Consider the following 27,076-nt stretch of genomic DNA (forward strand, 5'->3'; position numbering starts at 1 on the left):
CGGGGGAGTCCAGGGGCCGCGGCTGTGGGACCAGAAGTGGCTCTTCCCCCGGGAGTAAAGGCCTCGGACTCCTGTGCCCAAGAGGGAGAGGGAGGAGGGTCCAGGAGGAAGGTCAGAGTGGAGGGTGACAGCACCCCCTGGAGGGTCCCACCCTCCCCCTGCGCAGCTTCCCCTCAGGGGAGGGGCATCAGCTCAAGGGCTTTCTGTCCCCTCTGACCCAGCTTCCCCCAGGAATCTCAGCACCAGCGGGGCCTCTCTCCCTGCAAGGGACTGGGGGTGATGGTCCAGCCTTCCCAAAAGGGCGACCCGATGGGAGAGAGAAGCCAGGCTCCCAGCCCCACGCCCTGCACCCCCGGTTCCTCGCCTATGCACCGGGGACCCTGGTTGGGGCTCAGTCCAGGGCCCGATGTGGAAGCTAGACTGTGACACCATTGGGAGCGGCCGCCCTTGGCAATGGCCGTCCCCTTATCCATGAGACGGGATAGCAAAGACCTTGCGGAACCGCTACTGCAGGTCTGGCGGTAGGAGCGCCCCACGGCCTGCGCCAGGCAGGGCCCTCCGAGGACAGACTGCCCACACCCTCGGATCGTACAGACATGCCGCGGGGGCACTGCAGGGGCTGGGTGCCCACTCCCACCCGCTGGCTGCTCTGATAAGGGCGCATGGGATGATGCTCCCACAGCCCTGGGAGAGCAGCCCTTCTTCACACTGACCCAGTGGGCGAGGTGCTAGTGAGCAACTTCCCCATTTCACAGAGGAGAAAACTGAGGCCCAAATAAACACACCCCACACCCAATGCACCCATAACACAGTCACCCCCTCGCGCTCACACACACACACACACACACACACAGACCCCACGTTCTTCTCCACCCTCCTACTCTCTACAGAGGATGGGGTGACCACGTCGCTGTGGCCGCCCCAGGGGCTTGGGAAACCCTGCCTGGGGACTCGGGGAGAGGGCGGCAGGGTGGCCAGGGCAGCAGGCCAGAGAGGATGCGAACCTGGGCTGGGATTTTCCCAGAGCCAAGTGCGTTCCTCTGCCTGGCAGCCTTGCAACAGGAAAACAGGCGGCTTCTGGTCTCACACAGTCTGCTCCCCGCCCCGTCTCTCGGTCGGCCCCCGGGGCTGTAGCTGGTGACCCAGCTTCCCCCAGGGAGAAAATCATCTTGGTTTTCAAGACTTCTGTGCAAGGGCCAAGGAACCCCTCTCAGGAAGGGAGAAGGCGTTTTTCAGAGTTGGAGGCACCAGAAGCGCCGGCTACACAAAGCGGGCGCTTTTTGGTACCTGGCTTTTTCAGGGCTCCTTCGGGGGCACCTTATGCACGTGTCTCTTCGCAGCCAGGTACTCAGGGTCTGTGGTCCAGGCCCTTGTGCGCCCAGACGGGCCTGTCCTCACAGCTGTGAGCACCTGGGCCTCTCGGCTTGAACCTAGAAACAGGCCAGCCTCCTGACAGCGTTATAAGCACACACTGGACCCTCACAGCCTGCAGCACACTCTGGCTCTGTCACACAAACCAGGCCTGTCCCCTCCTGGCCTCGTACACCCACACAGCCCTGTCCCCTCACAGCCTGACACACACGGGCAGGCCTGTCTCCCCAGGACGTGGCTTCCAAGGTGCATCTGAGTCAGAAATGAGGCCTCATTAACTCAGTACAACTGTTTAGGCCTCCATCCCCCCAGGAACTGGCCTCAGGGGCCAAGCCACCCAAACCAAACAGGCCTGGCCTCCCCAGAGAGCCCCGAGGACAGCATGCTCTGCTGCAGGGCATCCTGGGAGGGGCTGACGCTGCGGTCCCACCCCCTTCCTGTCGTCCTCCGGGCCCCGGGCCTTCCCTGCACCTCCCTGACCAGTGCTGCCCAAGGGCGGGAGTCCGGGAGGAAGGGCAGAGATACCCGGAGAGAGGGAGAGGTAGGGAAGGGGGCCCGGGGGCCAGGATGTTGGGGGTCAAACCCCTGTCCCCCCTCTGGGGGCCTTGGGACCTTGGACAAGTGACTCCGATTCCCTCACATGCAAACGTCAACAACAGACCATTCAGTGAGCTGAGATGACGCACAAAATACAGAGCCCAGCGCGGAGGGAATGCTCCCGACGCGCTGTGACGGCCTGTGGATGCACAGAGCTGAGCTGAGGCCACGAGAGCAGCGGGACCCCCAGGGTGCAGACAGGCATCAAGAGCATCACACAGGTGTGTTACTCAGACTCTGCCCTGTTCCACGTCACAACTTGAGGTAGATTCTAGAGCGGTGCTTCTCAAGTTTTTTTTCCATTATCATTCCCCTAAGGAGCCTTGTAAGATATCCGCCCCCGGCCCCCCACCAATTTGCCCTGATCCCTTTGAAACTAAATTCTAGACGATAAGATTTTGTTGAGCAGGTTGAACTAGGAAGGCCACACACCACTGGAATAACTTAAGGTTTTTTAAGCCCCAAAATACCAATTTTGACCCCCTTGGAGGCAATATCACACCTGTGGAGAATGCCCTGGAGGTGTCAGTATAACTGGATAAAAACTCGATAAAGCAACAGGAACGCAGCATTTAAGAGCTAACATTGTTTACAAATAGAAAAAGTATTCTCTATGTGCGCTGCAGCTACAACAGGGACGTACACGTTGGTATAGGAGAAAAAGTGATAAACACAACATTTAGAAAATTTAAAAACTCAAGCTGAGGTTGTGGGATTTCTAAAGTCCTTAATTTTGATGTTCTATGGATTTCCCCCCGCCTTTTAGTTAAAGATAGAGAAAAGAAAAGGAAAGAAAAAGAAAAACCCCAAATGGTTGGTGGTAAATACAGAGGAGAGAGTAGCTGTATCAGGCAGGAGAAGCAGGACACATCCCGAGTGGGCTGAAAAGGCCAAAGCTCAGGATCAGGCACAGCTGGATCAAGCAGGAGAAAGGGCAGCTCCACACATCTGTACTGAAATCCACTGTGTGACTATGGGCAAGTAACTAGACCTCTCTGAGCCTTGTCATTTGCTGAATGACAATGAACAGGAAAGCCCCTGGCCGTGCCTTGTATACTGTAGGTACTCAGTAACCACATATGGATCAATAAACACTTGCTAGAATCTATGCGGACCCCAAGATGAGTCACCTAGAGAACCAGGATTCGAATCTGGGTCTCAACACAACAGCAGGCAGTACGTCAAAAACACCTTATGTTTCTTTGCCATTTTACAAGGAAGGAGAGCACGCCTCCCTCCAATCTCATCAAAACCGAGTGGCAAAGAGCCACAGAAATGAAATCAGGTTGCTGATACGGAAATATCACTGCCACCTGGTGGCAGCATACCTAAATTATGGGGGGGTGGGGTGTCCAAAGGGAAAAACTGCCAGCATCTTACACATGCCTAAGACACAAGCAAATATCGAAACAGTGAGAACAAAGGTCACCATCCATCACCTGGCAAAAGGGCCACTCACTGCTGAGCATTTGCTGAGTCCTTGATATCCTGATCTGAGTTTCCTGGATGCTTGCTTTCTTTTCTTTTTAAAAATTCAACTGATTAGATTTAACAACCATACACAAACCAAACACCACCAAAATTGAGTGCAGATATCCAGGTCTTTATGAGAACTGCTAGAAGCCCAGGGATCCCCAGTTCTGTACTTGCTCAATCAACTGTCTGAACCCCACATGCAATCCTTGACGTCTGAATTTGAACATTTCAAGCCTGTCACTCTTAAATCATCCTTCTGGCTGTCACTGTCTCCTGAAATTTGGCTTTCTAGGCCCACCATCTTAGTCATCCCTTGTAGCTGCATAATATCCACACATTTCACAAGCACTGCCTTTTAGGTGTTCCCAGAGATTCCAGAAAATGGTTGAAGAAAATGTGGACCAGGGCAAGGAGGAAAGCAGAGCTCTGTGAAATCCACTAAAGACCGCCTCTTCCTTGACACTGATCTCGGCCACCTTTTCAAAGAGGCATTTCCCCAACCTGTCAAGTAGGCGGTATGTCTCCAAGTACGTCCTGCCCCACGCTGAGCTAAGAAAAAGCAAAGCAATCACTTACTGAGGACTCACAAGGAAAACACGCATGAACAACAGAAGAGGGAAGCCTCTAAGTAACCCCTGTCCGTGGCAGTGAAGTGGCCTCTTCCTGCAGGACCACCACTGCACCATGCCTCTATTCCTCTCTCCGTCTCGACTGCTCTGGTATTTACCTCCCAGGTGGCCCCTGGCAGGTCCTGATGTATGTCCTGCCTGTCCCGGGACACACCTGGCCGCAGACAGCCAGGCCTTAGGGACGATGTCCCTGCAGAAATCAAGCTCTCAGCAGCACCTGCAGACTCTGAGCAGGCATGTGCCACTTGCCTGCTTAGCTGTCACCCGGGGCCTTCTGCCTGCGACCAGAAACCCCCAGGAACGGCAGAGACCTGGGCCTGAACACTGCCCCAGGCCCTTACCAGCTATGGGAGTTGGGCTCCGGTCTGGCCTCACCTTCCCTGCACAAAAAATGGGAGCAATGATAACAAGCCGCCTTACGAGGCTGCCGCAAGGGTGAAATAAGCGTGATGGGCCAGCCTCATGTTCCAGGCACACAGTAGGTGCTCAGTAAATGCTAGTCCTTTCCCTTTGCGGCCCCAACTTGGAGACTCGCGTTCAGCCTCTGAGATGGACACACTGGCCAAAGGAGAGGACCTGCAGCTGTCGGGGAAGGAGGGGCGTGGCCCACTTTGGGACCAGGAATGTAATTTTCCGGGGTTGTATTTCTGTCCTCCGCCCAGCTGTGACGAGAGCCCCTCCAGAGGCACGAGAAGAATTCTAAGTGTCCCTTTGGTCATCCCAACACGGCACATGGTCTCAAACCCTGTCCAGGGCCAGCTGCTCATCCCCCACCGCGCTCCAGATTACAGTAAAGATGACAGCTCAGGACAGGCACCGGTCATCCTAGCCATACCCTGCTGGCTCTGCGAGCCCGCAGGCCTGTCACGCCTTGTTCTAAACTAAAAGGTCAGAAGGCAGGAGAGACGGGGGGCAGGGCGCGAGGGTCCTGAGCCACGGAGCAGAACGTGGACTCCCCAGGGGCCTGGGAGGACCCTTCTCATAAATCTGGCCCCTGGGTCTTGAACATGACCAGTCGGGAACTGATTCACCGTGTTTATTAGAAGGCCGGGGACCATCCTATGCAGAGCTAGAAGTGGGAAATTAGGCCAAAGGAAGTGAAGCCTCTGGAAATACGGTTGGGCTTCTGCATCTCTGATAAAGTTACCTCTGCTGGCTCCTTCGGAAGTTACTTTCAACCCATCACCTTGAGCCCCTCAAGTGCTGCCTGCCCGAGCCCCTCAAATGAGGCCCTGTTCTGAGATCAAGCAGTTCTTTGATCCTTTCGGAAGCAGGCACCACACGATAAGGCTCCTGGGCAAAGTCAAGGGCCAACCGGGCAGGAGCACAGTTTCACCATCGCAAGGGGGAAAGGCATCACCCATCCAAGAGGGAGGTGGGGGGCTTCCACACAGTGGAGCCAAGCTCCTGGGCTGAGCCTCCTAGAAGGCAGGAGACCTCTGCCCTCACGTCTCTGGGTGGCAGACCAGCTCCTCCAACAAGCAAGCGAGTCAGGACTTACCTTCCACTGCAGAGAATGGAACCACTGGTCTCGCAGGTAGCTGTTGGCAGCCTACAACGAGAAGAACAGGACAGCAAGGTCAAGTCACTGGCTTGCATCATTTCAGAGCATTTTACAGGCCAGCATGAGAGCCCCAGCCTGCTCTGTCCTGCAGACTCTGCCCTGTGACCCTGAAGAGCCTTCTGAGGCATGCACCAAGCTGAACCCCTTGTGTGTAAAACCAAACCGGAAGTGGTCACCTGGGGGACTTGTCTGAAATAGACATTGCTGCCACCGGGCGCTTACTCTGCTGGGTAGACACTGGTGGCTGGAAGAGCTTTAACTGTACACATATCGTAACTCATCCGGGATCAGAGAAGGGGCCAGGATGAGTGGGGAAGAGGCGTGTGGGGGAGATGATGATGATAATGGAGCTGCCTGGGAGCTCCCCAAGCCCTGCTCAAGGCACCGGGCCTTTGTTATCCCCGTAATCTGTCATCAGCCCTCACGACAGCCCTACGAGGTGGGCAACACTGCGTCTATTTCACAAAGGGGAAAAACTGAGACCCGGAGCTCTCACGTCAACTGACCGCATTTAAACCCAGAGCCTGGCTTCCACGCCTGCGGGTTTAACCACCGCACCTCCTGCCAACTGCAGAAAGCCGTGGTAGAGAGCACCCAGCCTTGACCTCGGGCAGAAGTACATTACAAAGCACCGTGCAGGGAGCCAGGCCTTCCTTGATCCACACCACACCAGTTCAGAGACTTGGGCCGCTCAGCCTCAGGCCGCTCTCACCCCCGGTTCTAGCAGATTTGCTGATGGCAAAAGCAGTATTTACGGCACGTCTGACAGGCCCTAGACGGAGCACTAAGCCCCACGCATGGACTGGCTCATCCAGTCCTCGTAAGTCAGTGCTGGGAAGCTGGCACTGTCCGCATCGTTATCTCTATGGTACAGATGAGGAAACTGAGGCTCGGGAGGTTAAACTCTCCCACGGACTCACAGGCAGTCGGTGTGGGGCAGGGCCTGAACCGGTGGTCTGACTCATGCTGAAACCACAGCGTGATGGCGTTTCAAGTTTGCTGCTGGCCACCCCCAAGGCAGACGTGCAGCGTCTGTTCCCTGCCTGACCCCACAGCTCCCTGTTTCAAGGCGCCGTGACCCTGATGGGAAAGGGGTTCTGACAAGGCCAGAGCCTCGCCCCAAGCAGGAATGCCCGTCTGCTTTTCCTGAGCCACACAGGTGTACACGTGCACGCACGCACAGCGTGTGCAACTCGGGGTCACCCTCATTCAAGGAGATCCAGGTCTTGCACGTTACCTCCCCCGACTACCGCCAAATCATCGACGAAACATCAGCAGCTCACCCAGGGCAGAGTCTGGGCCAATCTCTGGGCCAGAACAAATGAACCAGTTCGGTGGCCTGTGCAGCCGGGAATCAGCCTCCCGTGGGCAAAGCTCGGAGACTCATTCCAAACCCTGAACAGATCCACTCCAGCACCTGGAGGCAAGGTGAGTTTGTCTTTCTGCCCCGCGTGGGGAGCAGGCTGGGGGACATCGTCCATGGGATGCAGGGACATCTGCAGCAGCTGAGTCTCCAGCAGACCCGGGTTCAAGCCCCCATTCCGCCATGGTCTAGCAGTGTGACCTGGAGCAAGTTTCCTGATGATGCAGAGCCCGTGACACCTGACAGGGGCAGCAGAGGCCGAAGCGGAGTCCACCACGGGGACCAGAAGCCCCCCCTCTGGAGGGTCCATGCCTGGGTCACCTCCTGTCCGTGCTGGCCTAGCTGTGGTCTCATGACAATTCTTATTCATTAGGGTGACAAAATACATCCCACACTCAGGAGTAGCGGTGCAAAGATACCAAATGATGAAATAATCCATGTAAAATGCTTACTCAGCGCAGCGCCAGGCATGGGCAAACACTACCAACAGCAGGGTTCCGGCAGCAGCACGGGCAGTGCTGTGCTGATACATGCGTAACAACAGGCTCTCCTGGATAAAAAGCCCCGGTCACAGTGTGTGTGGACTTCCGTGAATGAGGGCACTTGGCTGATGCCACGCTACCAGGGGCCGTCCCTGGACCAGAGCTGAGAAGAGCTCACCCCGATCGGCTCTTGGGCGCTGGTACAAGCCAGTATGAGCTGGCTGCAGCATGCTTCTGGTCCGCAACCATTTGTCTGCTTTTTAACACACTGAGGTAGCCAGAGAGAGGGGAGGCGTGGTAGGTTGAATGAGGGGCTTCCAAAGACTGTCCATGTCCTAATACCCTGGGAATGTGTTACTTTCGGTGCAAAGGGACTTTGCAGATGTCATTAAGAACCCCGAGATGGGGAGATTATTCTGGATTCTCTGGGTGAGCCAATGTCATCACAAGGATCTATATAATAGACAGGCAGGAGGTTAGAGAGTCAGAGAGGGAAGTAGAGGTTGGAATGATGTGGCCGTGAGCCTAGGGACGCAGGTAGCCTCTAGAAGCTGGAAGTGGCAAGGAAATGGATTCTCCCCTAGAGTTTCAGAAGGAACCAGCCCTGAGCATGCCTTGATTTTAGCCCAGTGGGACCCGTGTTGGATTCGGCCCTTCAGAATGGTCAGATAACAAATTTGTGTTGTTTTTGTGGTAAATGTGTGGTAATCTGCCATGGTAGCAGTAGGAAATGAATACAGGAGGCATGGTCAGGTTGGTTTAGTGCTGACACGGATCACTGCATTGGTTCTGAGGGTCCACGGGGGGCCCAGACGGGGCCCACAAGGTGTCACTGGCTGCACTGAAAGACCAAGTGAAGACAAAAAGGAAGAGAGAGGAGACAGCAGAGGAGAGGGAAGTGGAGAAGGAACGGGGGAAGGAGACCCATGTTCTCCCTCTTCTGCGCCCATTGGCCAACCCACCATGCTGCCCTGCCAACAGGAGTGACCCGTGTGTGACCCTTGTGTGACCATCACTGTATCCCCAGGGCCTGGGGCATGAGGTGCCCAAGAGAGACCTGCTGAAGGAATGAACAAATGAATGAACAAGAGGACTGCAAACTCCCTGAGGGCAGGGTCTCATTTCCAAATCCCTCACTCTGATTAGCATGACCAGTAGTACCATCAGGGCTGGTTGCACAAGAACGAATGAACACGAACAATGCAAGAAACCGGAGGGCAATGGTAGTAAGTGGTAGATGGTGACTCCTTTCTCTGCCTCGGCAATCCAATCCAACACAGACCAGTCTTCCCCACAACCAGGCCCAGCCCTTCCCATTCTGGGGCCTCTCCAGTGTGAGTCCCTGTTAAAGATCTTTTTTTTTTTTTTTTTTTTTGGCCATGCCACGTGGCTTGCGGGATCTCAGTTCCCCGACCAGGGATTGAACTCGGGCCATGGCAGTGAAAGCCCAGAACCCTAACCTAGGCCTAGGCCAGCAGGGGACTAAAGATCTTTAAATGGGCCTCCTGGCCCCTCCCTTGGCCATGTGTGAGCAGGTGATCTGACTGGGCAATCAGAAGCTCCTGCTGGGACTTCGGGTCTCGAGCAAGTGATGTCAAGATGGCGGCTGGGGGGCCGACAATTCATTATGAAGCAAGGGCTGTGTCTTCCTTTAAAGATGGTTACTGGGCTGGGACACGGCCCCCCCACCGGCCTCGGCTCCAGTCTACTTTCTAAGCCTGCTCTCCAGGATCCTGCCAGTCCTTCTAGTATATTTCCCTTCCTGCTTGCGACAGCCTGAGTCCATCTCTGCTGCTTGCGTCTTAGAGTCCTGATGGATCCCCACGGCCCTGCCGGATCCGTTTTTCCCTGCAGAAGGAGCCAGCCAGCTCCCAGAGACACAGCTTCTCCCAGTTACATTGTGAGCCCTCCTGGCACCGCCAGGTCCCAGGGCTCACACACCAGATGGTTCTGGCCCTGCCCAGAGCTCAGTCAATGTGCTCAGCTTGCTGCTGAGCAGGGACAGCTCCAGAGATTTCCTCTCTTGCCCCGTGTCCGGTCCAGCCTCGCCCTGGTCTCACTTGGGTCTGTGTGCCCCGCCTTTCACAGCCGTCTCACTGTCTGGAGGGGAGGAGGATTTCTTCAGGGACATCAACCACTATCTCACCTGCCCTTTGTCATCTCCCCTCTCAGCCTAACCTTTCAGGCAGGACAACCTGAGTTTTCCAAGTCTTTGCTCATGTGGGAGAGTGCGTGCAAACTCCCATCTCACAGATGAGGAAATCGAGTCTCAGAGCAGGTAGAGGGCCCTGCGGCCCACGCAGGAGTCCGACCAGGCCCTGCCCTGACCACACCATCACCCCCATGCCCACCGTTCTTCGAAGGCATTCGCCCACTTTTCTCTACGTTTGAAACCCCTTGCCCTCCCCGAGGCCCTGGCCAGGCCCACCCTCCCTCCCCTGCTTCCCAGCTCTTAGAGCCCTTACCCTCCCCACACCCCCTGCTGGTTATCTGTCCTGCCCACAGGATTAGGAAAGGAGGCAGGATCCAGTGGGATTAACTGCTGCCTCCGCAGTGAGCCTGGTGTTAAAAAGTCCGCTGAGTGAATTAATTTCAGGCGAGGCAAAGCACAAGAAGCCTTGTGACGCCACCCAGCTTCCCGAGCCGCCTTCCCTGGGAGGTAGAGACACCCCATGTCTCCCGTCCACCCGCGGGCTCATCCCTTCCAACTCCACTGGGAGGGGAGGCGGCCACAGTCCCCTCTTCCGCTGCAGGCTCGCTGCACTTTGGAGGAAGACAGAGGCCTTGGCCGTGTTCGTCCACTGTAACAAATGGCTCTTTGATTCAGAGGCTCAAAGGGATTTCAAGGATCACCCAGACCAGGGCTACTCGGTCTTTTGGGGGTTTATGGGAACCTGAAACCCTCTGAGAGCCTGAAAGAAGCTGTGGACTCGCACCCAAGTAACGTACACATGTGTACAACCCACCCCCCCCCCCACACACACAACTGTGCAAGCAGTTTCAGAACACACCACGGACCAAAGGGTAAGGACCCGACTCTGACCCAAACTTTTCCTCTCCAGCCTTGTTTCTGATGAGGAAACCAAGACCCAGACTTGCAGTGGCCTCATCCGTGTCTTCCCCCAACGTCTCCAGCTCTCCTTCGGGCACGCGGTAGGAATGCACAGCCATGGGACTTGTGTCACTTCCGGTGGAAGCCTTGACGAGCCAGCGCACCACTGAGTAGGTCCCTTCCCCCTGCCCTGCTGACCAGAAAGACTGCAGGTGGAGCGTGCTCCCGGCAGACCCATGATGGACATGCAGCACGAGTGAGAAATAATCCTTTGCTGTTTGAAGCCACTTAGAATTCGGGGCTGCTTGTCACTGCAGCATAACCTAGCACAACCTGGCTTGCTTTGTTTTAGTCTGGCTTTCACACGGTGTGTACAACCCACGAGGAATGCTCTCCCTTCACCCCCTCCCTCAACGCCTGCTGAACTGTTTACCTTTCGTGTCTCACCTGAAATGTCAATTCTCTGGAATGCCTGTCTGAGTGGTGGTTCCCCCTCACCACCCTTGACCACATCAGGTGATGACGCCTCATTGAGCAGATCACACTGCCCTGTAATCGCCTGTCCCGTTCTTCTTTCTTTCCAGCCTGTGGGCCCTGTGAGGTCGGGGACCATGTCTGACCTATTCAACACTGTGTCCATAAAACTCAGATAAATGTTTGTTAAGTGAAAGTTTGGCTGACTTGTTGAATGAATGAATGAATGAATGATTGGATGGATACATGGATAAATGGATAGGTGGATGGACAGATGGGTGAACAGACTGATGGATAAATGGATGGGTAGGTGAATAGATGGCTGGCTGGATGAAGCATCAGTATACCCATTCTGTTCACTGAAGAACATTTCATGTGCAGTAAACTTCAAAAGACCTGTCCAGCCTTGAAACCCTCTCTTCCCCATGTCATAGTTGACTAGGGCTCTAGAAATAATCACGGCAGTCTTTTCCTGAACACCTACTGTGCACTAGGCATAGTGTTTAAGGATTTTACGCGTAATACCGCTGATCCTCACAGCACCCAAGGAGACAGGTATTATGGGTCCGGTTTCCAGATAAATTGCAGGTCCAAAGAGGCTATCCTGCTGCCCAAGCTTACAAAGGTAGAGAGAGCATGGTAGAGCTAGGCTGGGCCTCTGGTTGGTCTGAGCCCACAGCCTGCTTTCTCTGCAGCTGGGTTCCCAGGAACTGGGCTGGGGAATCCGAAAGCACCGTGCTGATGAGCGGGAAGGCTCCAGTCACCAGGAGGCCCCACACTGCAAACAAGAGGGTAGGCCACAAGTTCCCTCCAGAAGAGGGGAGGCGACCTGTGGTGTGGCCACTGCATCCTCACAGCTGCGTCCCGTCTCGATGACGGAACCAGAGAGGATGCGACGTCCCACAGGGGGTGGGTTCTCCTGCCCCTTCCTTTGGCTTGTCTAGTTTCGAAGAAGGATAGGAGCTGCTGAGGGACGTCCGGAATCCCAGCACAGGCATCTCTAAGTGCCTTCCAGGGGAATGGAGAGCGGACTGGGCTGTGCCCGGCCTGGGGAACAGAGTGAGTTTCTGCCGAGTCACCACACTGACATGGGAAGGGGCTGAGCCTGGATGACCCGGCCCCACGGGATACAGGGCCCAGGTCCGAGTCCTGAGGGTCACTCAGCGGAGCCTGGAACCAAGCCTGGGAAAGACCCCTGGAAGCAGGCAGGCCTGCTCGGGCAGGCGCCGACCTCTCCTAGTGATAAATCTTTCGAATACCGAAAGGGCCTCGTTCCAGGCAAATTCTGCCTAATTTCCTCTTCGAAAGTTGCCAAGTTCTCCCTCATTGTTGTATTGTCTCGAGAGGTGAGAAAAACAGCCAAGGGTGCACCGTGGGTGGGTGAGCGTTCCCAGGTTCGCCTTCCCCGGCCCAACTTCTTAGGGAAAAAACAGCGCGTGCTTTTCAGGCCGGAAAGGTCTTTCTCTCTGGCTTCCAGTAAGAAGGGCACCCGCCCTGTCCCTGCCCCTGCTGCCAGCGTTTGGGATCAACAGTTGCCTGGCCTCCTGAGGGGCTTTCGGGAATGTCAGTGAGAAGCGCGGGTCTTGGAAACCGTTCCAGAAAGCAGCAGCAGCAGCAGCAGCAGCAGCAGCAGCAGCAGCAGCAGAAGCTCGCGGGACAGGGGGGGCCGGCGGGTCCCCTTGCTCTTGTCCCGCCCCAAAGCTTGTTTTTCGAACAGTGGCCTCCGTTCGCTTCTCATCAATGGGTGGAAACCCATCTGGGAGGCAGAACTCCCCGGAAGATGATCTTCGGCCACCCGGTTCTTTAATCCCCGCTCCCCGACCCCGCTGGCCTGCAACGAGCACCCCGCAGGATGCTTTCACGGCACTGTTTATGTACTCGTGGAGATACTCCTCAGGGTGAAATGCCAGCCAAAAGGGCATTAAGGGAAGATGGAAGATAAATAGGTCCTTTCTGCACCCGGGGATTCTAATAACATGGCATTAGGGAGCTCACGCTGAAACACCACAAAGCATCCAGAAACACACCGACTGGACCCAGGCTGGAAGAAGGCTGGCGCCTTTGCCTGGTGACTCGACCTGCTGGCATGTTGCTCGGTGTCTCTGAGCAGAGTGGGGGAGGCATGTCCGCCTGAGAGCGTTTCTTAACCTTCCTTGAACTCAGATGGGTTAGTTCCCAGGGGTCTGAGTGAGGTACCGAGTCAAATTCTCATGAAGCAGCTGCGTAAGGACGTTGTGGGTAGAGGGGCAGGGAGAGGAGGGGAGGGAGCGTTAAGTCCAGACCCACAGAGAGAAGGGCTCAGGTGGAGAGAGAGGCCTGCAGACAGACACCAGAGGAAGAGAAACCGCCAGAGAAGCAGAGCGTGAGGTATATCAAGAGACAGAGACGGGGAGGGGAGGGGAGAGATGGAGAAAGGCGTGTCAAAGAGAGACAGAGGGAAACAGACATACATGGATACGGAGGAGAGACCGGGCACGCTAGGGCAAGGACCCCTGTGACCCCCAGACATCACCCCTACATAGAGAACGGCTGTGCCACACGCAGCAGGATGGAACCCTACTCAGGGACGCAGGAATGCTGGAATCCTACAGACCCCCACCCCCTGCATTCTGAGGCTATTTCCCATGGCGGGAGCGGTGCACAGAGCACGGGGTCAAAACGAAAAGTTCTGGGGTCATATCCTCTGTGTGATGGTGGAAACGTTCTCCATCTGCACAACAGCAGCCACGGGCCACACGTGGGGTCCTGAGCACTCGGAACGTGGCTAGGGGCCTGAGAAACTGCCTTCTTGCTTTATGAACTTAAATTTAAGTGCAAACAACGCTGTGTGGCCAGTGGCTGATGTAGGGACAGCGCGGTTCATGGCACCTTCACCCTCTGCTGACCAGGAGCACCCAGATGAGGTGTGGCCTTGCCCCCCGAGCACACCTGGCTGCTTCGCGGTCCTCCCCCTCCCGCCCCCCACCGGAGCAGGGAAGGCTGCTCCGACACGCCCCTGCTCTGGCTCCTGTCACGGGACTCGGGACCAAGCCAAAGCAGAGGATCCCACCGACCGTCCCAAGAGCATGGGAGGGACGCCCTGCCTGCCACCTCCGGGCACCACCCTGGGCCCCACAGGACCCCTACCCCGGGCTGCCCCATAACCACACGGACCCCCCAGCCTGGAGCCCATCTCCAAGATGACTCGAACCCGCTTACATAACAAGACGGCCACACGCCACCCATGAATCACAGGAGGGAGAGGAGGAGGGTGACGACAAGAAGGAAGGAAGGTAGAAGCGATGGAAATGACAGCGAGGGAGAGACCGAGGAGGCAGGGGCAGGGCTGCACCCACCTGGGCCTCCCCGGGGGACGGGCGGCGGAGGCTGCGTGCGCGTCCCGCCCTGTCTCCCGCAGGCCCCTCCTCCTCCAGCCTCCAGCGCCCGGGCTGTGACGGCTGCACTGTCCACTGGAGCAGGGGGCCGGCAAGACGGGGGTGCGCAGCAGCCGCAGGCCCGCCCGCCCACCGTTAACACGTCAGGGGGAGCTCTGACGTGAGGCCACCACGGGACACAGCCCCAGCCGGGCGAGTCATCACAGCCGGACCACGGCCACCGCCGGGATTAAAGCGACATTCTGGCGCTGCCCGGTGACCTGCATCCTCCAAGCCGCACTGCCCCCTGTCCCCGGGGCAAGTGATGCTCAGGTCCTCCTTGGGGGTAGGCTGCCCCTCCAGCCCCCAAAGCAATGAGGCCACCCAGCTGCCTCGACCAGGGGAGCGACCATCACACCCAGGGAGCTGGGGGCTCGGGGCCCTCCCTCCTCCAGCTGGGCTCTCTCAAGGTTTCCCTCCGTCCTGCCTGCCCGTGGCACTCACGGATCCAGCACCCTCTGCCCTGCAAACAGACTGATCCCTCTACTGGGCCACCACCTCTTAGGAGCTTTCGGCGACTCCCTACTGCCCTCAGAATAACACTGTGGCTTCTCCACTCAGCTAACAAGACCTGTATGATCTGGCTGCGACCCAACAACTCTGGACGCATGGGCAAGGCCCTGCATCCGCCTCCCCCTCTTCTCCACGGCAGCGAATGCTCCCTCCGCCACATTCATGCTTTATACCCCCTTTTCCCTCTGCCTGGAGTGTGTGGACCCCCATCCTGGCCCATTCCTACTCACCCCTCTACACCCAGCTCTAATATCGCCATCCCGGGGGGAGCCTTCTTTGGTACCCCTAGGCCCAGTGAGTCACTCCCTGCAATGGGCTCCCCCAGTCCTCGGGGACAGGCCTCTCTTTCAGTTGCTACCTCTGCAGTCATTTGTTTATGGCTCTGTCTCCCCGAGGGCGGCCCAGGGGCTCTTCGGGGCCGAGGGGCTAACTCACCTCCCCACCCCCAGCCCTAGCACATGCTCTGTGATTCAAACTGTAGAGAGTGAGAGATTTAAGAAGAAAACAGACAGGCAGGTGTGGCTCTGGTGTCTTCCAAGAGACATCAGTGAATGACGGGGTTTTCCTAAAGGATGTTTAGCTGTTACACGCAGCTTCTGGGGCTCGGCATTCCTCAGAGGCCAAACTGTGTGCCTCTTGGCTCCAATGTTGTTAGACAATCCAGTGGCCACTTTTCCAACAAGTTTTAGGGGGCATCTCTTTGGGCTCAAAGCAGGTCTCCCCGGACTGACAGAGTTAGAAAACGTTCCTAGAAGAAAGCCCAAGGCAGACCATCCTCCCAATGATAAGAGAGTACATTCTCTCAGGACGAGGAGTCTCTGACTTGGGGTCCCTGTTGGAAAGTGGGGTGGCACTCCCTGAAATGATACAGAACATGTCACATGCATGTACTGCAGCAGCCGTGTTATTATTTCTGCCACAATTCCTTTCTTGGTGGACCCACCTCTCCCCTCCCATGAGGTCTACACAGCTGCCAGTGTAAAGGTGGGCGTGTAACCCAGGGCAGGGCATCCCCTGGGGTGAATCGGATGATAGCACATCGAATCAGAATCTTCCATGAGATTTTATAGAAAGATACTGAAAGGAAAATGCGTTCTCACATTTTTTAAGAATTACAAGCTCCAAGAATGTAGTTTGAGGCTGTCAGAAGTCCATCTTTCCCACCACATGGAGAGCCTCTGCCTGATAATGAACCAGCACACAGAAGCAAAGCCAGGAGATAGAGAGAGACTGAATATTAATGATAGCATTTGACCCCTGGGTCCAGCTATGCCTGAAGTCCTCTCTTAGACTTCCAGTTACTTTAATACAGTTACAGCATCAAATTCTCTTTCTGCTTCAGGTCATTTGAATAATGTTTGCATCATATCCAACCAACAGTCTTGATCAATACACACAAAATGCACCCTTTTCCAAGGAGATGGCTCTCATTTCCATCAGAGTCTCAAAAGACTGAGATCAATGAGAAGTAAGAAACCTCCTCACTTGAAGTACAGCAAAAGGTAGCATCTGTTGCTTACTTGCTTTCTACAGCCTTTTAAAGCCTGTGTCTGTGTGCCTCAGTTTCCTCATCTGTAAAATGGAGATCAGAAAACCTCAGTTTCCTCATCTGTAAAGTGAAGATCAGAAAACCTATTTTTTGGCTTTGTTAAGAGCAATAAAAACACACATGGAAAGCTCCTAGATGGTGGCACGTATACAGTAGGAGCTCAATCTGCACGCACTCCTTCGTCTCCCACAGTGAGCCCCAATTTACACCTTTCTTGTACTTGGAGGAAAAAAACATCCTAAGTTAAACAACCTTTCCTCTTAATAGTTGGCTGTCTCCCTCCGAGGGATAAGAGGAGGGCAAGTGAGTGGGGATGGAGCCGAAACTGCTTGTTCATGTCTATTTATCCTACCTGCAGTAGGACAGTTCCCCCAGGAATTGTAAGCTGTAAACAGTACTTCGGGGCATTCTCCCAGGACAGCAGCTGAACGTCTTCAATGGCGCTGTAGGAGACTGAGTTTTCCATGTACCCAGTTGGCTGCAACAAAAAAAGAAAAAGCAAAGACACACATTGGTTACAAGATCAGGCACAATATCTGCACTGGAAAACATCCTCACTCTAGCAACAAGCAAACTGAGAGGGTACAGACACTTGGCAACTCTGGGGACCAAAGGACTCCATCTTTCGTAGCTGGCAGCATCCAGCTGGAGGGGAGGGGCCGTGGTGGACACCTGCCCATGTGTTGGGACGTGCAGACTGGGGGCACTTTGAGGGCAAGGCCTGTGCATTGTTCCTCTGGACTTCTGCGGGGCCCAGCACAGCCGGAGCCTGGACCCCTCCATCCCTCACCATGTCCAAGCCACCACCCTCTCCTGCCCAGAAAGTAGTCATAGCCCACACCCCCCCCGCTGGACTCCCTGCCTCATCTCCCCCTACAGATATGCGTCCTCCACTTGGCACTCGGGGCCGTGTTCCAAGTCGGCAAACTCGATCCCTCTGCCCGCCTGCTCAGTAGCCTTCAGTGGCTCCCAGTGGCCCAACCACATATGCCACAGTCCCATCCACCACCGACGGGCCCCGCAGGAATGGTCTCGCATCCTCCTCCAGCCCCACCCCCTTCGTCTCTCTCCCTTTCCGAGCACCCACACGCAGACACAGGCCTGCTGACAGCATGGCAAACTCAGGCTGCTTCTTGTCCCCAAAAGGCTGTGGTCCCCGCGACCCACCCCTGGCATCCCCTCTTCTACTCTCCAGACCCCATAACCCACCTGGTCGCATCCCTCCCTGTGCGCTACGTGCCTACCACGCCCGTATTTTTTTTTTTTTTTTTGATGTGGACCATTTTTAAAGACTTTATTGAATTTGTTACAATATTGCTTCAGTTTTATGTTTTGGTTTTTTGGCCGCGAGGCGAGGCAAGTGGGATCTTAGCTCCCTGATCAGGGATCGAACCCAAGCCCCCTGCAGTGGAAGCACGGAGCCTTAACCACCGGACCACCAGGGAAGTCTCGACCATACCCGTTTTAATTACTGTGGACCTATGCGTTATCTGTCTGCTGTCTGCCTCCTTAGCCAGGCTGCAGCTCCGTGAGTTCAGGCCAGTGTCTGTCTTGGTCCCTGCTCTCTCTCCCCAGTGCCTGGCACGTGGCAAGGGCTCCATCATTTGTGCGGAAAGGGAGAATGATAAGGGCTATCATGGGTGAATGCTGGGGTAAGGGTGGGGCAAGAGACATTCACAGCCACTCACGGCTGAGTGAGTTCCGCTGTCACGGGGAGAAGGCGCTAGGCGCCAGGGGGATGCACTGGCCACCGGGAACCAGCAGTGTCCTTGTCACTCTGGCCCCAGGAAGCCAGGCTTCAGCAGCATCAGAGGTGAGTGCAACACAGCTGAGAAGAATAACAGCTAACATCTCCTACGCTCTGACAAAGGCGGAGCACTCCCCAAGCACATGGCAAGTGCTATCTCCTTTAATCCTCACAACGGTCCCAAGAGCCATCCCCACTGCACAGATGAGGAAGCTGACACTCAACAGGTCATGTGACTTGCCCAAAGTCACCCAGCTCGGAAGGGGCGTGGCCAAGCTTGAACTCAGCTGCTGACTCAGGGATCTCTGCCCAGACCACTAAGCTGTGATACAAGCAATTTAAAATCTGTGGCCCAACAAGTGAATTTTACCCTGAGGATTGAGGACCTCCACGAGGTTTTTTATTTTCAATTTCTGTCTGCCAAAGCTGAGGTACGGCGGTCGTGGCGGTGGAGGAGAAAAGGTTGAGGGCTTAAGCTGCCTCAAATCTCCCTGATACGATCAGTTACATGCTCAGGAAGTAAGAGTAAACTGACCAATCGGTTTGTTCATTCATTCATTCACTCGTTCATTCATCCGACAGATATTTATTGAGCACCGGTTACGTTCCAGGCCCCGTGCTGACTGCTGGGGATACAGCAGTGAACAAGACAGAAGCACAGTGGGGCTAAGAGACAACAAACAGACAAAATATCCAAATAAGTAAACGATTGGAGAGTGGCCAAGTGCTGCACCAAAATCAAGATAGGGTGTGGTGACAGGTGGCAGAGAGCTGGAGCACCGTGGAAAGATGGAGGGGAAGTGCGTCGCGGGCCCATGGCCTGTGCAAAGGCCCAGGGGTGGGAACAAGCTGGGAGTGCTCAGGGAGGAGCAAAGGCCAGAGGGAGGGAGGGCGGGTATGAACCGTCTTGAAGAGATGGGCAGGCCATCCCTGGAGGGACCGGAAGGCCCAGTGGGATTCCAGGGATCGTTGCCCATGGGGTGGGCGTAGCATCACTGGGACTGCTGCATGGAGACAGTTGGCGGAAGCAGGGAACAGCCTAGAGGCTCCTGCACGGGTCCAGATGAGCCATGAAGCTGCTGACACCCAGGCAGGGCGGGGCTGAGGCAGCCAAGTCCATCTAGCCCCTCTCACCAGTGCATGGGCCACCCCTCGGCACCAGCCCAGGCAGCCTGTGTGTCCAACCAAGATGGCTTATCAGTGCATCCCAAAGGCAGACACGTGGGCTCCCCTTGGCCCTTCTGCCCTATTCCACATCCCCTGGGCTGGCACGTTCTCAATCTTCTGCAGTACATGACTCAGCCTCAACAGCACGTCTTGTCCTGAGAACACCAGCGATACCAGGGGCCTGGCGGATTGGTGACTATGCTTGAGTTTCTTGCTGACTGTCTCCCCTGCTGGTGTCTCAGCACCACGAGAGCGAGAATTTTTACCTGCTCCGTTTCTTGTGCCTAATCCGCGCCTGACATTTAGGAGGTGACTGGTATTTCCTTAACAAATGAAGGAATATTTTCCTAAATAAAAAAATGTCCATCCGTGATATTACTTACAATCACACGCATAACATACTTGGAAAGAGGCTTTGGTTACTAGTTTCAAATATTAAATTAAAAATAAATTAATAAATTTTAAAAACTCTCCTTTGGGAAGCAATGGCACCTGGGTGCCCGGATATGCTGAAGAGCTCTCCTTGGTGGCCCACGGCCATCTCTCTCCCTTTTCTAGGTCTGGCTGGGTCCCAAACCCCAGGCCACTGACCCCTTGATGCACAGAGAAGCTAGAGAACACGTACTAGGACACAGCCACTAGGGCATCTAGAAAATCTCTGGATTACACCAAACAACCGAGATACAGAAAGCCATTCCAAAAATCCCACAACGGTATAGAGCGTGACCACAATGGGCTGGATTTGATTATCCAAACTGAGCAAATGGCCAGCCTCGTTCCCTTAGAATTGCACCTTGGGCACATAAGCAGAAAGCCTGGAGGCTTCTATTTCCCACCACAGTCTCCTGGAGACGAAGACACGGCAAGGCCCTGTGCCGCCCAGTGCCCACCAAGCCCGTGGGAACACCTTCCAGATGACCACGGCATGTGGGACGTAACATGATGGAGGGCCAGCTAACCACCTGTGCCTGCCTTTTTCACGACCCTGCTGTAGCTGTCTCAAGGTGGCCTTGACTAAAAGTTTCAGCACGGGCATTTTGGGGAAACGGGTATAAATAAATACATACTGTTTTTGAAAAGCAGATGCATTGCTGTTTGAAGCAGTACTGGCTAAAAGCAAAATTTGGAGAATCAATGAGACCTGTGTTTGAGCCACTTACTGTGTGTCTTTACGTAAGTTACTGCACCTCTCTGAGCCCATTTCCTCCAATGGTAAAATGAGAATTTAAGAGAGTATTAGGAGCCTTAAAGGGAATCCAATTTGTTAAGGGCTTAGCACAGCATTTGGAACATACTGAAAAACTCAATAAAATGAACTATTGTGAGAAACACTAACCTTTCTGTCTCTGGGATCTTCCTCCCCTAAAGCCATAATTCTCGTCTAACCATGAGAAAAACATCAGACAAACCCCAGTTGAGGGACAGTCCTCAAAATATCTGACCAGTACTCATCAAAAACAAGGAAGGTCTGAGCATCTGTCCCCGCCAAGTCTACGGAGACATGATGACTAAATGTACTGTGAGTCCATGTGAGATCCTGGGACAGAAAAAGGACATTAGGGAAAAACTAAGGAAATCAAATATAGTGTGGACTTCAATAAAAGCATATCAATATGGGTTCATTCGCTGTGACAGATGTCTCATGCTATTGTAAGATATTAACAATTGGGAAAAGGGGATGTGGGGTACATGGGAACTCTCTGTACTGTCTTTGCAACTTTTCTTTGCACCTCAAACTGTTCTGACATAAAATGCTTATTAAGAAAAATTAACTGTTGCTGCTACCACTATAGTTGATCCTATTGTCATCATCATGGATAGAGCCTGGAGGGGGTACCCCTGAGGCTTGCAAGGGTAACGGGGCAGATCGGGATTGGAAGCCCCCCACCCCCCGACGCTGCTCTTTGGATGCAGGTGTGAGCTAATGCTGACCAAGGACCTCCTTCATCCTGGGTACTTTCACACTCTTGGGATGATTTTACAGATAACTGATAATTCCCTGGTAATCTGAAAATGATGATCAGAGCTACATCGGAGGAGATTCCTGCATGGGTTAAAGGCTGAGTTAGATAAAAAGGAAAAATTAAATTCTCTACTTGAGGGAAGCTAGGAAATCCAGCTCTAAGAGGTGCATTTAAGAGAACATTAAGCAGATTAAAAGTTATTTCTACATGTAAAAGCAGTGCGAGACGTACTGTATGATTCCGTTTGTATGACATTCTGGAATTAGCAAGAACTACAGGGGCTGAAATCAGACCAGCGGTTGCCAGCAGATGGGGGAGGGGACTGGTTACCGAGGGGCCTGGAGGAGGGGCGTGGAGGATCTTTTTGGGGTGATGGAAATATTCTGTCCCGACTGTGGTGGTGGTTACTTGACTGTACACATTTGTCAAAATCCACAGATCTGCACACTAAAAGGGTGAATTTTACTGAATGTAAATTACAACTCAAACCTAAGAAAGGCAATGCATGAATGTTCAAGATGATTTGGAAGACGATAAATAGAATGAAATCTTTCAGATAAAATCATTATCAAGGCCTCTCATGAGCGCTTTGGTATACTGCCTTCCTGATTATTTTTTATAAGTAATTTTTTTACAGGTACATATAATTCTGTAACTCGCCTTATTTCACATGTTACAGCATATGCCCATTCCATATTCTGAACCCATTCTGAACATGCCCATCCCATCTTCAGAACAACCATTTTAGTGCCTATTAAATATTCGACCCCCGTTTGTCTCATCACCACTCCCACCCCCGCCCCAGACAGTGTGGTGGTTTCACTTTATGCTACTATAAACAACTCCACAATGAACATCCTTGTGAAACATGTTTTTCTACCCCATGTTTAGGATTATTTCCTTAGGCCGGATTCCCAGAAATGGAATTACTGGGACAAAGGGTAAGAGCATATTTTATGTTGTTGCCAAATTGCTCTCATTAAAGAGAAATTAAAGAGAACTGGGGAGTCCTGGCTAAGCCTGGGGGGCTTTACCCTGGGCCATCAGCTTGGCTGGGTCCTGCTGGACGCTGCTCTGACCCGTGTTTGAGTTCAGAGCAACCGCCTGCCCGATGAGGGCCTGCAATGTAACTGCATGGCATGGGTGCTGGTGTCTCAGAAGTTTGCAAGCAGGGTCTTTTTGCAAGGGGGAGTCCTTCTGCGGTGGGGGGGTTCCTTCTGCAGGAGGGAGGTCCTTCTGCAGGGGGGTCCTTTTGCAAGGGGGAGTCCTTCTGCAGGGGGGCTTCCTTCTGCAGGAGGGGGGTCCTTCTGCAGGGGGGTTCCTTCTGCAGGGGGGCTTCCTTCTGCAGGAGGGGGGTCCTTCTGCAGGGGGGTTCCTTCTGCAGGGGGGCTTCCTTCTGCAGGGGGGCTTCCTTCTGCAGGAGGGTCCTTCTGCAAGCCAGGTCCTGGCTCTTGCTTTCCCATGGGAGTTGGGGAACAGGTCGGGGATGCCTTTGCCCTTTTGCTCTCAGGGACTGGTGAGGGGCCAGGGTGGGCCCTGGTGTTGCCAGACAGGGAAGAGAACACTGCCTCCCTGCTCCTGTTTCTGAGAGGAGCTTTTTCCCTGTCCACACAACACCTGGATCTGGACTAGAGACAGCAGGGCTTGAAGGGAACTCATCAGGGCCCCCAGTGACCCCCAAAGGCCTTCAGGGTTGGTGTTCCAAACGCTGTACCTTCTCCACTTTCCCATGTGGCAGAGTTGGCAGGGAGTGGGGTGACCAAAGGCCCCCTGAAAACAGCCCCTGACCTCAGCCCCTAATGCTGGCATGATGCCACCAGCCTTCGCCTCCCCCTGCCTTTCTGGGGAGCCAGCTCCCTCCCGCCCAGACCTGCCTGCTGGTTTCCATGGGGATTTCTCTAAAAGTGAGTATGAATCATGAGTCCGAAGGCCCCCAAGACGAGGCTCTGGGCTGATTCAAGACACAAGTCGGGAAAGCTCCCGGCACCATTCCTGGGGAGGGGGAGGGGAAGCGGAGGGGGAGGGGAAGAGGGGGAGGAGGGAGAGAAGGAGGAGGAGGAGGAGGGGAGGAGGAGGAGGGGCAGGAGGAGGGGAAGAGGGGGAGGAGGGGGAGAAGGAGGAGGGGGAGGGGAGGAGGGGGAGGGGAGGAAGGAGAGGGGAAGGGGAGGAAGGAGAGGGGAAGGGGAGGAGGGAGAGGGGGAGGGGAGGAGGGGAGGAGGGGAAGGGGGGAGGGGGAGGAAGGAGAGGGGAAGGGGAGGAGGGAGAGGAGGAGTGGGAGGAGAGGAGGAGGGGGAGAAGGAGGGGGGAGGAGGAGGGGGAGGAGGGGAGGAGGGGGAGGAGGGGGAGAAGGAGGAGGAGGAGGAGGAGGGGAGGAGGAGGAGGGGGAGGAGGAGGGGAAGAGGGGGAGAAGGAGGAGGGGGAGGGGAGGAGGGGGAGGGGAGGAAGGAGAGGGGAAGGGGAGGAGGGAGAGGGGGAGGAGGGAGAGGGGGAGGGGAGGAGGGGAAGAGGGGGAGAAGGAGGAGGGGAAGGGGGAGGGGGAGGAGGAGGGGAACTCTTGCCCGGCTTGGGGGCCAGGCTGGGAACAGCAGGCTGTCATGGGGGGTTGCCGCCCAGGCAGGCGGGCCACACTGGGGACTGGGGACGTTCTCTTCTCTCCGTGTGTGGACGTCGCCTGAGTCATGCAGGGGACCCACAGCGCACAGCCTGACTCTATATGGCACCACCCTTCCGCCACGAGGAAGAATTTGCCCCCAGCCCCACACACAAACCCCTGCCTCAAAGGAGAGAGATCAAATCAGAGGGCAGGGGAGCCCCCTCTGGCCCTGCCTTGGATGGCCAACAACAACAACGGCAGTAATAATAACGGTGACGCCATTACCTCGGTGGTGGTACCACGGAGACTCTTGGATCAGGGGAGTGGGCTTCAGTCCTCATCTCCCCCTGCTGCTTTTTAAAAAACTGTGGTAAAATTCATATGACATAAAATTAAACACTAACCATTTTAAAATGTACAATTCAGTGGCATTTAGTGCATTCACAATGGTGTACAACCTCCAGCGCAGTTTAGCGCTGACACTTTCATCATCCCAAAGGAAAGCCCACATCTGTTAAGCAGTCACTCTCTGTCTCCCCCACCCTCAGTCCATGGTGACTGCTGGTCTGCTGTCTGTCTCTGTGGATTTGCCTGTTCTGGACATTTCACAGCAATGGAATCATACAGTAAGTGTTGCTTTCTACTTGGCTCCTTTCACCTAAATGTTTTTGAGGTTCACCCACATTGTAGCATGTATCAGCATGCTGTTCCTTTTTTATGGCTGAATAATATTCCATTGAACGGAGAGGCCACATTTGGTTTACCCACTCATCAGCTGATGGACATTTGGGTTGTTTCCGTCTTGGTTTTTGTGAACAGCCTGTTGGATATTTTCTTCAGTGACACGGCAGGACACACGCTCTGCAAATACCACCCACGTGACTCCCCCCCGCCGACACACACACACACACACGTAGAAAGGCACGGGTGTCCCTGGGTAACATTTATCAAGCCGTTACCATGTGGCCAGCACCACGCTGAGGGGTTTATATGCTATATTATCTCATTTAACTGTACAACAACACTGGGGTCAGGGGGCTGTATTTATCTCTATTTATCCACACACTACAGAAGAAGAAATGGAAGCACGAATCGGTGATGACACGTCACTAGTCCCTGCTTTTAAGAAACAGACCATGGATTCAGTCTCACATCCCCCCAGATGGTGACCTCCATCTCCATGCTCTGCCCAACTCCTCCAGCCAGATCCAAACTCCAGTGTGTGTACCTGAACGCACGGTGTGCAGAAAGGAGCCGGCACGGCAGGGGGGCTCAGAATCTCCCTTCCCGCTGCCACCCACCCAGCCCCTACGGCCGCCATCGGCTCAACTCGGCCTTGAGGGCAGACACACACACACTCTCATCTGGGAAAGGCATGTCAAAATATTTTGATGTTCTTTTTAATCCCACAGAGAGAAAGTTGTATAGCAAAAGCAAAGTGGCAGGTTAACAATTTGCTGCTAGGCCGGCCAGTTTGGACCCCAGTCCCCGAGCAAAGCTCCTCGAATACCTTTCACACTCCCTCTCCCCTTGTTTCCATAAACCAAAGATACTGCACATAACTTAACCTTTTGCTGCCCCGGGGCTACTGTTATGACTACCACCCACCATCCATTGGTGAGTGGTGCTACAGCCCAGCAAAGCTCTTGGTGCCACTAAGCGGGTAGAGAGCTGCCAGCTGCTACATCTACTGGCCTCAGAGTGTGAGAGAGCGTGTCTAACCTGAAGAGCCTCCAATCAGTCTCTTGATGTCAAACGGCTACTTCCTATCGTCCCCGCACCCGACCCTCAGAAGGTTTCTGCTCTACTGTTGTTGGCTGTGAAACCAGACAGCCAAGTCTGTTACAATTACATGTAAAGTAAAAGTAACTGGGCTTTGAGCAGGAAAATCTCTTACGAGAAAAAAAAAACATCTTTCTTACGTTTTAGTGTGTTTTGTTTGATCTTCTTTCCTTGGTGGTGATTATTCTAAATTCTTCAGAAATAACCCTGGATCAGCACTGTCCAACAGAACCGTCTGTGATAATGGAAATGCGCTGTAACAGCGCTGTCCGCTGCACTAAACACCCGTGGGCTCCTGAGCACCTGACAGGTGGCTAATGCAACAGTCACCTCGGGACCGAATTCACATAGTCACTCAACACGTGGGACCTGTTCCGTGTGCAACCTAATGCCAGGGCTGGGCACGTGGCAGTGAAGAGAAGGGACATGGCCCTACAGTTAGGGAGGAAACAGATGACCCAGGAAAACCAGGGGGATCAGATGACCAGGAATCTGTGTCGTTGGGCATGGCACTTTTCATCTGTGCCCCTGGGCATCTCTGTCAGCCGAGCAACTGATCAAGGATGTCTGGAACGGAGCCTGGATGGAGGGACCGGCCCGGGCCCTGACTCAGGCCCAGCAGAGCATCCCAGCCCTGCCCGAGCGTCAGGACCTCTCAGGCTGGGAGCACCCCTGCCGGCCCTCCTCGCCCACCCATCTCCATCAGCCCCCTAGAAGCCACAGCCCTCCCGGGAGGAAGGTACGGCCACCACCCCTGTGACAGACCAGAAATGGAGGTTCTGAGCAGGTGCGAGCCTGGCCCAGCCATACACAGCAACTCAGGACAGACCAGAAGAGAACCGAGGCCTTCGGACTTCATGCCCCGACCTTTGTCTCCAACAGGCGGGTGAGTTAAAAATGGGGGCGGGGGAATCCTGCCACAGTGTGAGGCCATCACACCGTCCTCCAGCAGAACTGGTGGCCCCGCAGGTTCCCCCTGGGTGGGAGAGGACTGGAAAGGGCCAGGAGGAGCTGAAGGAGGCCTGGTACCATTCTAGGTCTTGCCCCCGGGTAGGAGCGACACAGCATGTTCACTCTGTTAAAATGCATCAGGCAGGACACGGCGTGGGCCCTTTTCTGGGTGTGTGTGTGTGTGTGCTATACTTCAATCAAAAGATTTTTTAAAAACCAGAAGTTCTAGAGTTGAATCCAGGCTCCACCACTTGCCAGCCGTGTGGCCTTAGGCAACTCAGCCTCTCTGAGACTCCAATTTCACCCTTGTCAAAGCGAGGTAGTATTCATACCCACTTTTTTTTTTTTTAAGACAATAACAGGTGTTGGAGAAGATGTAGAGAAACTGG

The 27,076-nt window shown here is 54.6% G+C and overlaps 1 protein-coding gene across 1 annotated transcript in view; it reads right to left on the reverse strand.

The window, feature by feature from the left end:
- The window catches only part of CMIP (c-Maf inducing protein), a gene marked incomplete at both ends in the record, with an annotated part of 234,965 nt that overhangs the window by 71,613 nt on the left and 136,276 nt on the right, over positions 1 to 27,076 (reverse strand). The window contains 2 exons of the mRNA XM_079722952.1: positions 5,575 to 5,625; positions 16,836 to 16,961. Of these exons, the coding sequence (XP_079579078.1) occupies positions 5,575 to 5,625; positions 16,836 to 16,961 (177 nt within the window). The remainder of the gene's footprint in view (positions 1 to 5,574; positions 5,626 to 16,835; positions 16,962 to 27,076) is intronic.

Source organism: Hyperoodon ampullatus (genome assembly GCF_949752795.1).
Source record: "Hyperoodon ampullatus genome assembly, chromosome: 18".
Lineage (NCBI taxonomy): Eukaryota > Metazoa > Chordata > Mammalia > Artiodactyla > Ziphiidae > Hyperoodon > Hyperoodon ampullatus.